General features: G+C 48.2%; 2 protein-coding genes across 14 annotated transcripts in view; one reads left to right on the top strand and one right to left on the bottom strand.

Annotated features, from left to right (window-relative positions):
- The window catches only part of C2H3orf70 (chromosome 2 C3orf70 homolog), an 87374-nt gene that overhangs the window by 59205 nt on the left and 12375 nt on the right, over nucleotides 1-15794 (top strand). For 4 of the 10 annotated variants that reach the window (XM_064493520.1, XM_064493508.1, XM_064493509.1 and 1 more), the window contains exons 2-3: nucleotides 781-3369; nucleotides 7007-15464. In XM_064493520.1, the coding sequence (XP_064349590.1) occupies nucleotides 781-1337 (557 nt within the window). In that variant the 3' untranslated portion in view covers nucleotides 1338-3369; nucleotides 7007-15464. The remainder of the gene's footprint in view (nucleotides 1-780; nucleotides 3370-7006; nucleotides 15465-15794) is intronic. The other 6 variants (XM_064493505.1, XM_064493510.1, XM_064493499.1 and 3 more) reach the window with 6 other exon arrangements.
- Nucleotides 12849-15794, bottom strand: part of VPS8 (VPS8 subunit of CORVET complex) — a 222944-nt gene continuing 219998 nt past the window's right edge. For 2 of the 4 annotated variants that reach the window (XM_064493453.1, XM_064493459.1), the window contains 2 exons: nucleotides 14743-14823; nucleotides 12849-13502 (listed from right to left, as the gene is read on the bottom strand). In XM_064493453.1, coding sequence (XP_064349523.1) covers nucleotides 13305-13502; nucleotides 14743-14823 — 279 coding nt within the window. In that variant the 3' untranslated portion in view covers nucleotides 12849-13304. The remainder of the gene's footprint in view (nucleotides 13503-14742; nucleotides 14824-15794) is intronic. The other 2 variants (XM_031452660.2, XM_064493456.1) reach the window with 2 other exon arrangements.

Here is a 15794-nt window from a genome sequence, read left to right as displayed (position 1 = left end):
AACTTGAGCGCTCAGAGTGTTTCTCAGGTTTGGAGATAAGCTCCTTGGTTTCCTAGAACCATCCGGCAGCACCACCCATTCCCATCTGCCCATGGCTAAGGTTGTACCTGTGGAATTGGTGTCCAGGAGAATGTCTCCTACTGAGGCACTTATGACTTTGGGTCTTGAAAGAGATCATTTCACACCCTGCACCTTACCCCGGCCACTGAGATTGACCAGGACAATCCTACAAGGCTATTACCTATTAAATATGTGTATATGGGTATTCTGATTAAACATAGAAACCTAGAAAGTGAAAGTTTTCCATAATCCTGATAATAAGTTGGTATATATTCCTCCAGTTTTTAAATGTTTGTATTAACATATTACTAAAGATAAAATGGAATTATAATTTTATAGTATATTATATTGTTTTATAGTGTGTTTTTACCATACTATACTGTGGACATTCTCTATTGTCATATGATAGGTAAGTCATTTCAAGTTGTCTGTAAAATAAGGATGATATTATCCACCCACCTACTCCAGAGGCATTAGAAAGACTCAGATATAAGATTTGTAAAGTGTGTTGAGTTTCTTAGTTGAAAACACCATGATGTTATATACCATGCTCTATTTTTAATTGATTGTAATGGTATTGAATGATTCTATTACTGGTCTCTTTTGAGATGTTATTGAAATATGTTTTAAGACCTTCTGAGTCCTTAGAGACCACTTGCTACCTTAATGTGGTTTGTCAAATACTGTTAGATTTCAGCTGCTTTTTTGTGTTCCCCACAGGCAAGTATGTGTATCAGCCGATGACCCCTGTGGAACAGCTTCCAAGCACTGAGATTCCTGCGAAGCCCCGGGAACCCACAAACACTATTCAGATCTCAGTCTCCCTCACTGAACACTTTTTGAAATTTGCATCTGTCTTCCAGCCTCCTCTCCCGCCTGATTCACCAAGGTACTGTATGATCTCAGACCTCTTTATTGACAACTATCAGGTTAAATGTATCAATGGGAAGATGTGTTATGTGCAGAAGCAGCCGGCGCCACATTCCCACAAAATGAGCCCTGAGGAGGTCTCTGCACACGATGCCTTAATTTCAAAAGAGAGCAATACACCAAAAATAGATCACTGCTCTTCTCCCTCAAGTTCTGAGGACTCTGGGATCAATGCAGTTGGGGCTCACTATGTGGAATCGTGTGATGAGGACACGGAAGAGGGAGCAGAACTGAGTTCAGAGGAAGATTACAGTCCAGAGAGCAGCTGGGAACCGGACGAGTGCACCCTTCTCTCCCCCTCGCAGTCTGATCTGGAAGTGATTGAAACAATAGAAACCACTGTGTGAGGGTCCAGGTGGGCAGCCAGGTCCTCTGATCCATGCTGAGCTTTTGTACTTTTGTCTGGTGGATCCTTTTCCCAGTGCAGTTGGTGTTTTCTGCCTGTCTCATAGCAGTTCAGTGGTCTGCTGATTTAGCTTCACTTTTAAATTAGTCTTATTATAACTAAGACCTTTTTTCTTATAAATGGTTTTCTTTGTATCTTGACTTACTTTGTATGTAGCATCTGGTGTCATGAATTGTGACCCAGCCTTAATCTCACTGGGAACTTTGAAAGCAGCAAAGCAATGATCAGAGTCTCGTGGGTCAAGTTGAGCAGCTGCCCAGAGTGAAGGACATGCCGTGTTCTAGATAGCCAGGTCTTGGCAGAACAACTTTGGCATTCCTTTTGGCAAACTGACAGGCATTCCTGCCCTGCTAGTCCTGTATGGGGATCAGCTCATATGACCCCTCAAGGTGTGCACCTGGAGATGCCATTCTGTCCCTTTCCCTGTCTCCCCACCACCGGCCCCGAGGCTGGGCCACATTGCCCAGGCTTCTTTCTAGGAAGCTGCTGAGGCCAGCTCAGCCCCTCGTTTCCGCCAGTGTCTGCACAGCCCTCCATGATCTGGGGCTGAGCTAGACCTCACTTCAGAAGAGATGACGTCTTCAATTTCACACTCAATCCAGCTTTAGCTGAATGCCTACACTCCTCAGGGTACTGTGGGGATACAGACTGAGTAAGACCTGGCTCCCAGCATGAAGGGGCCACAGTCCAGTAGGAGAGGTAACACATGCTCTGGGAACCCAGAGGAGGAGCAGATGTACTCAGCTTGGGCTAGCTGAGGGAGGTGGTGTAGCATTTGAGCTGGCCTTTCAGGTGGCTTCTTCATTTCCCTGCTTTTTAAAATTGTTCTTCAAGTCTGGAGAAAACTTTTAGGAAGTTATATAGGTTTTATATTTAGGAGGCAGCCACATCCAATGTCTTACGAAAAAAAAATCGGTAATAGTTTTAGTTAGCATGGAAATGCTAAAGACAAGTCCTTTAGGGATTAGGAATGAATCTAATAGGTTTGATTAATTCTGCTTCATTTGGTTGTATGAAGCATTAGAATGGCTTAGGTGAGAAATGGATTAGAATTCAGTATGATGCATGGATTTTTATGCAGATGCAGAAGCAGTTGAAATAGTTTGCTGCTAAGTCAGGAGAAAATATTTTGTGTAATATTCATTCACTTTACTGCAGTAATATTCACGGTCTGTTGTATATGTTCTCCTTTCCGACACACATAAAATAGTGAATGATTCTTTCTTATTTAGCTTTCTTCAGAATCCTGCTCCTAATCTCCGTTTATAATAGTTGTTCCTGTGAGTCGGTTATCTGCTGTTTCTCCAAGTGGACTGTCCTTGAGGCATAGTTAAGAACCCAGGAAGTTTAAAAGTTGGCCAGATGAAAGCAGAACTGTCTAAGTCGGAGGTAAGGAGGTAGGTGCCTCTCCGAGTGCGCTCTCCTGGCAGCGCCTTGTGCTCCGTCTGCATCGGACACATGCCTTCTACGGCGTGTTCATTTGTATTTTAAGAAATAAGAAGAGGCCTGTTGTGTCCTTCCCTGAAGCCCCCGTTTGGCATCCTTCACAAGTCAGTCACTCTGGGCAGAACATGCTTTCCTGGTTGTATGTGTAGTTCAAGTGATTGGCCAGAACATTCTGTTAGGTTTAGGTGCCCCAAACATCCATAGGCTTTAGAAAGCAGAGTGTGCATATTCCTTTCAAAACAGTGTTAGTTACCACTTTCTTTGCAGATGAGAATGCAGCCAGTGTAAAGTTCCTGCTTCCTGAAGTGTAAAGCCTCAACACGTCCAACCAGAAGGTGGTGAGCGGAGCTCCAGGAACAGCGGGGGCCAGGAGGGGGTGACAGAGGCTTATGTTGGGAGAGGAGTTTAGGGACAGATGCTGCAGAGCCCTGCCCGAGACTCTCGGCACCCCCGCCGGGATTGAGCGGACAGCTGCAGGCGGCCTGTGAACCACAGCAATGCCCGAGTCCTGTCTCCACCCAGCCCGGGTGAGCTCGTGGCATCCCCTGGGTGGGAGCATGGGGGTGCGGGGGTCTTCTTTCTCGACACTGTTCCGTTTAGTTCTCTCCTCTGCCCATTGATCTAATTGGGGTCACACACCGGGTCTCCACAGCCACGGGAATCCCCGGGCACAGGGCCACGTTTCCTGGGCTGGCGTATGAGGGTCGGGCCCTTTATCGGTAATGTCTATGACTTTTGCCTAGGTTCCTGTTTTTTAAACTCCTGAACTGCCATTCAGAGTAGCCACGATTTTAATGGAATTTTTGGATCTAACAATGGTTGATAATCACTTTAAATATTTGCACAATCTCTTTATAATTAAAAACTCACTGAGCTTCACTTACTACTATCTGTTTTATAGAATTGGAGATGTTCCATTGGATTCTAAATATCAGATGCTCCTGGATCTCAAAATAGCCTTTTCTAAATAAGCACAAGCAAGAATCTTTTTTGTCCTAGCACTGTCAATATTAATAATTCTCTGAAAATCATATGATTGAACCAGAGTTGTTTCTTTATGCTTGCATCCCAAAAGCAACTGATAAGGATATAAAAATATGTAGTTTCAACTCAAATTCTAGACCTGTTCTGTTCTATATTATATGGAAGAATTTCTCTGTAATCCTGATATTATATTGCTCATTTGTATAAGCATATTTATAGGCACTTTAGAGAATGTTTAGACTGCAGTGTGTATTATAGACACCAAACACGGTCATGTTAAATAGGCTTTTGATTAACACTTACACATTGAGAGATATGAAAGCTGTATAATTTGGACCTTGTAGCTACACGTTGACTTGGGCAAAGAGTTGGGCTGTGTGGATGGAAAAACTGCTTTCTCAGGCTTTTGTTGAAAACTGGCACCATTCCCACTTTTTGAAAGTTGGTGTAAAAGCTGTTAGGTGGAAGATACAAAATAAGTGCTGTGTGAAATTTAGCTTTCTTATCTAGCGAAGATTTCTTTTAGAATTTTCAAGTTTCATATATATTCGTGACTTATCTGAGAAATGACAAAGCAATTAAAATGCTTTTGTGGTTGTAACTATTTGGTACATTAACAATTAAAGCTTTATAATCAAATCCAGGTATTTTCAAGATTTGAAATGCAAATTTGAGGAAAAACCTGGAGAAAAATTCTCTTTCCTGGAAGAGGAAGACATGTAATTCAAGATAATACAGGCAAGAGGAAACAAAAAATAAAATCTCCCAAACAGAATAAAACCATGATTTTTTTTTCCTGAAGTACTTTTTGCATTTGATCTAGGATTTGATTTTATCTTGGGAGTGGTGGATCATTTCTTAACCTCTCCTTCCTGGCCTAACTGAAACATCATAGTTCTTTTGGGACTGATCTAAACTCCTTTTACATAAAATTCTCTACTTGGGGGAATAGGATGCAACCAGATAATTTAGAAAGCTGTCAAAATACCCAGATATGTTTGCTGGTATAAATAACTTCTAGGCAAGGGAGAAAAAGCACAAGTTAAAATAATATTTAGTCAACTCTTGATTAGTCCATCTTGTTTGTAAAATTTTATTGACATGTTTTGGCTTTTTAAATGAGGAAAACAAAGTTTTCTTGGGTTTTTCTTTACTACTCCCCTGTCCAGAGGAAGTGTGAGAGTTAAGGAAGCCAGCTGAATTTGGGGGCTTTTCTGCAGTGTGTCTGTATCTCTTCCCGGTTAGGAGGGCCGTGGGAGTTCCACTCACTGTATCTGCGCTGTACATCCCGGGATGTCAGTACTTCTCACTTCCAAACCTAAGTGCTGGGGCGTGTCTCAGAATTAATGTTGGAATTATTTACCTTCAAAAAATTTCATGTCACCGCTTCCTTTCATTATTATTGATAACAGAGTTGACTGTATGGGGGAAGGGCCGCGTTTCTATCAGTGCTTTGAGTTCTTTTTCTTGTTAAGAATGAAGCAGTGCTCTCAGTGGTCTGAACAAGTTCGAAGGCAAATCATCACTAGAGGTTTTAATGTTGAGCTTCCATATCACTGTGCTCATATGTACTTTTAAGGCTGTTCCTACCTTGTAACATTCACTTACTGGTCTATTTTAAAAACCTATCTGTTTTAAAGTTTTAAGCACAATGTTGATCCTTCTGTAATTTCCTAAAATTGCATTGTTTTCCTACAAACAGTTCAACTTTCTTCTCTGTATAATACTTTAGAACACACTGCCTTGTAAAATAAATGTGATTTTTTTTCTTTTGTACCAGGACAAGTCTGATATTTTGGAGTTTGGAGTATCCTCCCTCCCCACCCCTCTTCGGAGAGGTTCTGTCTGATTTAAATAACAACACTGTGAGCTAAACAAAACAAAAACAAAAACCCCATTTGCAAAATGTGAAACATATCTAGTGCTACTTTGTGCAAGGAAGTAAGCTGTTCACATCATTATTCCACTTGAACTTTACAAAAACAGTGCAGATTATTATTGGTATCCATAATACACACTCATGGCCACCACTCAGGATTAACTCCTAGAGCCCTTTATAGTAAGAACTTTTCTGATAGCTGCATTAGGTTTATGCACATAAGACTTACATTCCCCACAAACACTTTATTTCCACGAAGCTACAAGCTGTGTATTCGGTTCATACCATTTTGTATAAGACAGTTCTCAGGGCAGGTCAGGATCCAGGGGGACCCCTGCCCTGCAGAGACAGGGGTGCGGCCGCTTGGTCAGCAAGGCTCAGGGGCCAGGCCTCAGCTTGGCGGATCCAGGAGCTTGATTTTTTTTATTGACACCGAGGAAAGAACAGCTTCTGGGGTTGGCTTTTATTAAATGACCTCACTGCTGAGTGCTGAGTAAATTCACTTATTGTTAATAGATTCACTAATTGTTAATATTAAGAATGACCGCTCAGCAGCCACCTTCCCACCTTCTATGAGCAGCCTTGCCTGCAGCCCCATTTCGCAAGTCAGGAAGAGGCCTCACGAGGTAGACATTTTTGAAGGAAAGCCACTATTTTTGGTTAAAGGGCGTTCTTAACAAAGTATTTAGGAAAAAAAAAAGAAATATTTTCCCCAAAGTGGCCCAACTTGCAGTTAAGCGGGAGGTGGGTTTGAACGCAGTCACCTTGGCCGTGGAGCTCACCCTCTTGGCCCTTTGCCTGCGTTGCCTCTTCCTGTAGCCCCTTCTCACTCTCAGGTCCCTGGAGGCTGAGCCAGGGGAGAATAGAGGGTGCTTCCTTCCTGTCTGCAACCCAGCTGACACCTTCCTCATCCAGACATCGTCTGGCTTCCTCCCTCCCTCCCCCAGTTCTGTGCTCCACATGGACCTCCCCCAGCACACACACGTGTACACACAAGTGTGCACACACACCCCCCGTCTTTCTGCAACTATCTCAGTGCTTTGATTAGGCCATTGCTTTTTCCATGTTTAATCGTGATTCTAGGCTAGCTCTTTCTGCCTTCACAAGAGATAAGTTGTCTTTTAAAGTCACTTCTGCAGACAGCTAATCTCTTCAACTCTGTGTGCATTATACTTACTTAACTCTACAAAATTGTATTGCCAAGTTTTAGAGAGCATCTCATTGTCTCATCTTACAGATGCTGACTACACACACTTTTATTCTGCAATAAACTTTAATTTAGCATCTCTTCCTCATTACAGTTCAATCACTGGGAGCTGGTAATGCTTTTAACCCTTGGTGTCCCACCCCAGTACTCTGCTGAATGAAGGGGTAAGACAGGACCTCGGGACTCAGGCTCCCCGAGGTGGGGTTCAAGGAGGGGCAATTAGAAGTCAGATGGAATTCTTCAGGAACCAGGCAGATGAGGGAATTTGGTGAAAATACAAGTGAAAAACAAGGTAAAGTAAATTTGTCAAATATTAATGGTGTTTTTCTATTTGCTTTTTCAAATTTTCCTGGTTTCCTAAAATGAATTGATGTTACTTTTATCATCAGAAACACACCCAGTAAGCTGTTTTGAAGATCGTGAGTCCTAGGACAGTGAGCACGGTGGAGCCTGACTTCGCAGGTTTGTGGGAGGAAGTGGGGAGCCGGTGAGTCTGGGCAGCAATGCACCCCCACCCCCCACCCCCTCCTGCGGTGGCAGGGACTGAAGGCTGGACTGAGGACTGTGTGTCCTGGATCCACCCGGCCTCCCCAGGCGGTGACCTCATTCCAGGCCTTCATCCATCGCTGGAAGGTTCTTGGGCCAGTGGGTTGGAGAAGAGGAGGGGATTTGTTTCTTACTGTCCTCAGTCCCCAGCCCGAAACTGTATGAATTTAGAGATGGGAGATCAGAAAGCTTGGGCTCTAGTGGGACATCTTCGTCCTCTGTGACACCTATCCTGTCACCTAGTGTAAAATCCCAGTTGGCTTATCCCGAGAAGGAGGTCTGGAGCGCCACTGCAAGGTAACGACAGGAAACGCCCCATCGTGGGCCCATGAAGCCCCGCAGATGCTGAAGGGGACTTACACACATTTTCCTGGATGTCAGCTTGTCTGCCAAACTCAGCAACTCTGTGTGACAGGCGGGACAGGATAATTTTGTGAGTTTTTGGCTGAAGCATCCGGCAGCTAAGTCAACGATAGAGGCAGGTGAGTCACTCGTACGCGGCAAGTAAGTGACAGGGCCAGAGCTCCAAACTTCTGTTGATTCCAAATCCAGCCGGTGTTACCCCTTGTTGTTGAGGCCCAGCAGTCACACCTGCCCTGCTTAAGCCTGGTTCCACTGCTCCCCCACACTCACCTCTCCGCCCCGACCTGAGGCCCGGAGGCCCTCCCAGCCCCGCCCACACCACCAGCCCTTCTTCTTGGCAGGGATTAGGGGGCATCCAGGAGCCACAGCCCAGCCCTCCAGGCATCGCCTGGTGCTGCCCTTGTTGCCAAGTTGCTCTGACTTTCTGCCTCTCCTGGCTGGACCTCGAACTGGCTCTGGCCTGAGACCCAGACGAGACCCAGATGCTGCCTCAGGCTCAGGGGTGGCCCAGGATCTAACACTTCTCTCGGGAATTGGCCTCCACGGTTAGCGCTTTTGGTATTAGCCGCTTCTGCTTCCTCCCCCTCCCAGCCCGGTTCAGGTACCAACTGCTCCTTGTGGTAAGCACTGGTCATCACCCCCTTAGGCTTGCCTCCCAGGGCCAGCCTACTCCAGGGCACTGTGTAGACCCTGCCTGATGACCCAGCCCTGAACTAGGGCCCCATGTACTAGACAAAGGGCTGGGCTCTGCCCCAATGTTTAGAATCTGCCTGTGTGAACTGTGATGCCAAAATTCACCAAGCAGATGTTGGTGCACCCGTGTACCAGCAGAAGGACCTGGAAGAGCCACCACAGCGTATGCACAAGCTCTAAGCGGCCACGCAGTCGGCTGCGGTTCCGCACTGTCTGGAGGGTGGGCTTCCCAAGGGTGGGCTTGGATTTACACAGGAATCCACAGAGCCTGTTTTTCCTGGGAATCTAAAATAACAAGGGGTAACTCTAGCATGATTTCGAAGCTGCACTGAGTAGTGGAAGACACCAGGGATTTGGGTTTCTAGAGGAACCCAAGGTCCTGGGTCAATGGGCCCAGAGTGGGTGCTTCTGGACAGGTCACTAGGTCAGCATAAGATCAGGGAGTCCAAGAATTCATTGTGGTCCTTGCAGATTTTGGGGGCTCCAAAAGGGATCAGTTCTTCCCTAGAGGATTTATTCTTACGCCAACATATCCAAGAATCACAGAGAGGCAGTGGATTCCTGGAGCTGCAATGTGTTTCCTGAATCAAACAGGAAATCACTTTGGCCCCATGTTATGTCTGATACAGCCACTCAGAAAGGCAGTAACAGACTGACGGAAAGGTCAGTGATGGGGAGGACAAAGGGAGGGAGTTGACCAAAAATCACCATCTCAGGTGGAGGTGGGCTGTGGGAGCTTTGAAGGATGATGGGCCAAATCACTCTTCAGGAGAGAGAGAGGAGAGGCCAGGCAGGGCAAACCATGAGGTCCTCCAGTTTGCTAGGGGCTGGGACATGGTCCTTTAAGACTATCAGGACCAAATACTAACCTTTGAGATGTACGTAGTGCGGAGTTCTGAGGGAACAGATGTCAGGTAGGAATGGGGGCTACTGGCCTCACTCAGTTACTGAGGAGTGAAGCCAAGGCCCATCCCCACTGGCTCCTGAGCCAGCCGGCCCTGGCTGGGGCAGGAGGCTGAAGCCGGGGCCTGTTCACCAAGACCAGGCTTGGGAAGGGACTGCAGGGGGTGGCGTGTGCGTATTACCTATCCCACCGCCTCCGAAGCTGTGGATGTTCAGTCACTTACACAGGAGGCATGTATTCAAAGAGGTGTTAGCACCTACCCTCCTACCCTGCAAAGTCATTCCTAAGTTTATACCCAACAGAAATGTGTACATATGGCCACCAAAAAACAGGAAGAAAAATGGTAATGGGCCACCACTAGAAACAAACCAAACGCCCTTTAGCAACAGAATGGATAAGTTATGGTATATTCATACAACGGAAGACTATTCAGCAGCGAGAATGAGTAACATAGACAAATCTTACAGATGTAACTGGAATGAAAGAAGCTACTTCCAAAAGAATAATGTACCTTTTTAAAAATGAAGTTCAAAGCAGGTGATGTTAGAAGTCAGGGTGGTGGTTATCTTGCGGGGTGGGAGTGATGAACAGAAAATTCAGGGGACATCTGGGGTGTTGGTCGTTCCTGTTTACTTGATCTGGGTGCTGGTTGTACCAGTGTGTTCACTCCATGAAGTAATCTAGCTTTTCACACGTGGTTTGTGAACATTTCTGCCCATAAAAGGTTTACTTTAAAAAGAGACTTAAAAGAAAAGACAGTGGCAGGTACCCAGCTTTCAGCACTGTGCTATGGAGGACAAGGCGTGGCCCAAACACAATCCTTCCTTCAGGAGTGATGGAGGCAGACAGGAAAACGCAAGCATGGAAACAAGGTGAGTCCAGCTGCCACCTTCATGGAGAAGTGGGGAAGGCTTGGTAGATTGCTGGGCTGTGGAGGAGGCTGGTGGCCAGGAGATGGCCACAGAGGCCCCGGAGAGGAGGGTTCGCTAGGATGAGCCCTCGGAGAACCGGGGCCGCCCCCTGGAGCCCAGTGGTGGTCAGACTGCCCAGGCCTGGAGTCTGCCCTGGGCTACCCGGAGGGCAACACACCAGGCCTTTCCTGCAGCTCTGGGCATGTCACAGGTGTCTGATTCTGGACATGCACCTTTGGAAAAACATTTTCAGCAGGCAGAGCTGAGTGGAAACATACTGCTTCTAAAAGGATCCCCAAAGCACTGAATTATTTATTTGCAGCCACATTCATCATTGATGAGGCCCCTGTTGGCTTCCCTCTTCCACAAACACCTTCCCTCCCCACTCACCAGGCTCTGGTTGGTAATGTGTTGCCTTTATAAAGCATCTCTTGCACGTCACCGGGACCTTTGCTTCAGACAGAGCAGATGCGTCTTTATTTTTCAGAAGAGTTGCAGCCTTCCTCTGCTCACACCTGAGCCATGGGGGGCTTTGCCTAGAACCCGGGGCTCCTGACTGGCAGCCCAGGTTTCTTTCCAAGGTCCATTCTGCCTCTCATGGGGAACTGGGTGAGACCATTTCCCCACCTCGCCCCCCATGGCAGGAGGGCGGGGCAGTAGCTCAAGCTGTGAGTCGAGTGACCATTTTCAGATGGTCCATTCAAATACTTACTGTTTACCACGTACAAAGGAGAAACAGGCTGTGATGGACACAGCTGTGTTTTGGCCAGAGTCCCTCGCCTCTCCTCTTAGGACCCTGATTTCCTTTCAGAAGCTCATCTCTCCTTCCCCCCAGGGGCCAGCATGGAAGATGGCGGCTCAGACCAGGTACCTGCCCTCCTCACATGGTAGCTGGTGGGTGCCTAGAACCTCGCTCCCCAGATCCTTCCTTTTACCACCTGTCCTAGTCCAGTGGTGGGCATGTGGCCTGGAAGAGCAGCTGGAGCTCGGTGCTGGGGCTGGTGCGGGTGCTCAGAGCTGCTGCTCCTGGATACAGGGAGCCCCAGCCCCTCAGTGAGCTCCCATGGGCATGTCAGCAGAACCACTGCTGCTGCTGCCCGAGCCTGGATAGATTTCCAGATAGTCTCTGCCCCCAAGGAACTGCTTTGAAGTGGGACCCATATTGCTGCTGAATAGAGCATGTAAGTGCCATGAGGGCCAGGGACTGGGCCCAGCATTGCCCAGCCCTTGTGTCAGTTTCTCATCTACCCTCAGATGAGACGAGAGGGCTCTTCAAATCCAATGCAGAAGGCATGACCTGGATCTAAAGATGCTGTCACTTAGTCAGTGGTGCTGTGCCTTGAATGACAAGTTAAAGACTATTGGGGATGATAAACTAGGAAAGGGGCTGGAGGAGAGCGCTTTGGTGGTGTCACGGGTCCTGGTTTGAACGGGGCTCCGATACTCAGTCAACTGCCTTGGCTCTTTAGAGACTGAAGAAGGGCAGTCTCAAATTTGCTTTGAGAATATCAAGCCCCTTTGGTCTTAATTTTAGGCTCATCAAGAAACCTTCTGATACAGAATTTTGGGAGGTGGCATCACTGGCTTTGGAATCAGCTCTGAGTTCAGATCTGTGCTCTGCCACTTCTCAAGTGTGCGTCTTGGTTCAGTTATTGCCCACGTCTGAGTCTCGGCTTTCTTGTCTGTAGGACAGGGTTGACTCTGTCATGTGGCTGCAGTGGGTATCCAGTCGGTGGTCACTTCCCCTAGCGTGGCCTCCTCGCGCTGCCGCCTTGGGAGTAGTTCTGTGTAAGCGTTAAGCTAACGTTTCTGGCGCGTTTGCTGCGTGCCTGCGCAGAGCTCTGTTTTCACAGGCGCTCTCATTTAGTCATCACCATGGCCTTACTTTATAAAGAAACTGAAGCCAAGAGAGGTTGTGACTTGCTGAGGATCACAGCTAGGATGTGGCAGAAGCAGGTTCTATTTTCTATTAAAAGTTGTATCTAGTTTCTGCATCTGTCCCCTGGGGATTGTTCTGGAGTATTGGAAATGATGAACATGGAAAGGACCCAGCATGCTGCCTGGTGCCCAGAAGGTGCTCACTAGTTATTGGGCCGTTAGGAGCACCATGGGCTCCTGGCCGGGACACGGGTGGGCCCGCCCTGCATGCTCAGTGGCTTGGGCCTCACAGCCAGTTCCTGGGAGCCCGTCCCGAGTGAAGTGCAAATGGAGCACCTGCGCCCGTGAGGCGGACGCCTCATCCTGCGTGTGTGGTGCGACCTCCTGCGGTTATTGGTTCCATGACATCCAAGGGCCCTGGGCCAAGAAGCATAAAAATACTGCTCTAGCAGCCTAGTCGCTATCAGAGGAGCACCGAGACAGATGGGCCTATGATGCAGTTGCTCATTTGAAGACAGGCAGGGCTGCCACAGTCAGGGGCCTTGACTGAGCTACTAGAACTGAACTAGGGCAACAAGGGTTCTAAACATCCTTTACGACTTGATAGACGGAGAGTGAGACAGCCAGCAGGCCTGCAGGACTCCAACAGGAGGCGTTTATTGTTAGAAATGGCAGGCCTTACACTTAAGCAGGTTGTAACATAAACACGTGGACAAGGCGGTACGCCAGCCCCGCAGGCTCCTCGCTCCCCCCCCAGTGCAGGTTTCCGTTGTGCTGTGCCGAGCTGACCCAGTCCTTGTCCCAGCACAGCAGGAGGTCACGTCCCTCCCTCTCTCTGTGTCGTCCACAAGCTGGAAGGGATGGGGTGTGACAGACTTGGAATGGCAGCTGCGGGAGCTGTGCTGCTTCTCTATGCTTCAGGGGAAACAGGAAAAAGGCCCAACAGGCAAAACGAATTTTCTTAAATGACTGGATGGAGGTATGTGACAGTCATCTGCTTAATGAGCAAAACAGAATCAACTAGTCTGGTGCTGATGCTACAGCAGCACCAGGAAGAGACGCGAGTCTCCCTCCTCCCCAGAGGCTTCAGTCCTCCGTCACGGGCGGGGGAATGAGCTGCAGCTGGAAGTTCTCCTTCTGGAAGATGCTGTTGAAGGCAGAGCCACTCTGGGAGCCACCAAATGGCCTGCAGCTGTCACTGCTGCGATTCTGGGAGAGTTCTGTAAGGAGAGCCAGCTGCAAAGGAGGGGACATGCATCGACCGAGGCTGGTGGGGCAGAGTCTGGGAGGGGGCCCTAAATAGGGTGGCAGAGTTCAAGACGGTTCAGGAAGAGCTCAGGGACAAATCTGGCCCAGCTAGAACTTAGGGGTGACTAGGGTGTGGAGGAGAGGGTAGAGTCTGGACTCTTACTTTCAAGTATGGAAAGCCAGGAAAGTGTTTTAAGCAAGGGGGTAACACGACTTGGATTTAGGGATGGTACCCAAGCAACAGCCTGGAGAAGTGACAGAAGACCTGCAGTGGCCTTTGTGAGTTGGAAAGGGAAATGGCCAGGAGATGTAGAGAAGGTGCCTATTGAGTAGGAACCCCCACTGTGTGGAGAGGAGGAGCCCAGGGTACCGGCAGGCTACTGCTCTGGGGGACTGGATGACAGGATGCCACCCAGAGGCAGGCACAAGCAAGGAAGAGCCGGTAGGGAAAGGTAATGAGCACGCTTCTGAAGTGCCTTGGAACCCCCAGACTCAGGTAGTGGCAGGACTGCTGGGAACTCCCCAAATCTGTACTCTCTCTACAGCTACAGGATTCCAGTAAGTTTTAGCCCAGGGCCTTTTGGAATCAAGACCAACTGTCCTAATCCCAGCTACAGTTATGTGTGCTCATGTGTCTCAGTTCTGGACAAAGGAGGTAAGTGGAAGAGGTGTATACAATTTCTAGGGACTGTCCTTAAATAGAGGGCTTATAGTCCTCCTTTTTCTGCATCTTGCTAGCAGGAATGCAGATGTGATGGTTGGAGCTGGGGCAACCATGTTGAACCATGTGAGTAAAAGCCATATGTTAAGGATGGCAGAGCCAGAGGTAGAAGAAATCTGGAGAGAGGCTCACAGAAGGTTGCCCTGGGATGCCTGCATTTCCAATTCCATTTTGGTTAAACCACTTTAATTTAGCATTCATCCTTCATGGCCAGAACAAATGCAGATGCCTAGCAGAGTCTGGGGCTGAGGGCAGGTTGGCAGTCATCAGTATAAAGGGTCCTAGATGAGGGACTGGGCTTATGCTTGCTTGCTCTGGAAGCAGGATAAACACAGATGCCCTTCTGTGTCCTCACAGCCCATGGCAGGTAAGGGACAGAGATCTTTCCACTTCCTCTGCATCCTCTGCCAAGTTCTGAGTGCTCCCTGGGGTCAGGGCTCCACAAGCCATAACAGGGAGGCCAGGGCACTTACAGACTAAGGAGGAGGCTGGAGTGAGGACTTGAGGACACTGTTACTAAAACAGTAATTATGGATAGGAGATATAAACAACCACACAAACATTACCCTGGAACTTCCTCGGTAGAGATGGCAAAGCTGATCAAATGCTTGGATTTGCTGTGGATCCAGAACAGGTTCTGAGGCTGCCTGAGAAATCAAGAACAGTAAGGTTAGTAACCCCCAGGGGAGGCCTCTGGATTTGGTCAAGGCTGAGACAGGATGTGGCGCTTCCTTCGTTCCTGTGAGGAAAATCCATGCTTCCAGCAACTGGTGAGATACTTTACTGGACAGTAATCAGAAATGGGCGTGTCCCTCCTCAGTCCCTTGGTGCCAGCCGCAGGTGGACCTCTCTAGGGACACCCCCCCACCCCAGGGTTTCCAGCTTTTTCAGACTGACGAGCTTCCTTAAGGGCTGCTTGGTCCCTCTCTGCCTTTACTGTGCAGAGCAGTTCAGTTCCACCCAGCCCTGCGCTCCCCACTCCCCCGCCTTATCCCTCACCGAGTAAGGCGCTCAAAGACGCTCCTTCTTTGTGCAGGTGGTGGGGATACAGTATATGTGAAAAATCACGTCATTTCCCTGCCTCATTGTAAAGCTGGTAGCCACCTACGGGGCTGCGATTTTAGTCTGCTTTGGAGGAAGGAAGTCTAATTGCTCTCCCAGTAGTCTTGCTTTGCTCCACCTGTTACTGCACCAACACTGTGGTCCTACTCAGTGGATCCGATCCAACGCATAGCTAGAGGGCAAAATGGGATCCTGGCAGAAGCCGCCACAGGCTTTGGAGTCGGAGGTGAGCTGGAATTCCAGTTCTGACACTAACCTGCCACGTGATCTTAGGCAGGTCCCTTCTCTGACTTGAGAGAGGATGACTCTTCTCTGTAAGGTTGCTGAACATTAAATTAGACAAGATCCTTATTTAAAGTATCTTTAACCGGCTGGCACCCCACCAGGGCTCAGCTTTTATTACAATCTAGGGACACCCTTAATTTTAAAGTTAAATGATAATTTCAGAAGGGTTTCAACGATGCAGGGTCTGGGTGTTGACACGAGCGCATCTGTGGGGCTGAGCGAGGCTGTGGGACTGAAGGGAGCTGCAGGAGGTGGTCTGTTTCTATGAATG

The sequence above is a fragment of the Camelus dromedarius genome, chromosome 2 (assembly GCF_036321535.1).
Source record: "Camelus dromedarius isolate mCamDro1 chromosome 2, mCamDro1.pat, whole genome shotgun sequence".
Classification (NCBI taxonomy): domain Eukaryota; kingdom Metazoa; phylum Chordata; class Mammalia; order Artiodactyla; family Camelidae; genus Camelus; species Camelus dromedarius.
The sequence above is the reverse complement of the archived record's forward strand: the minus strand, read 5'-3'. Positions and strand labels throughout refer to the sequence as shown.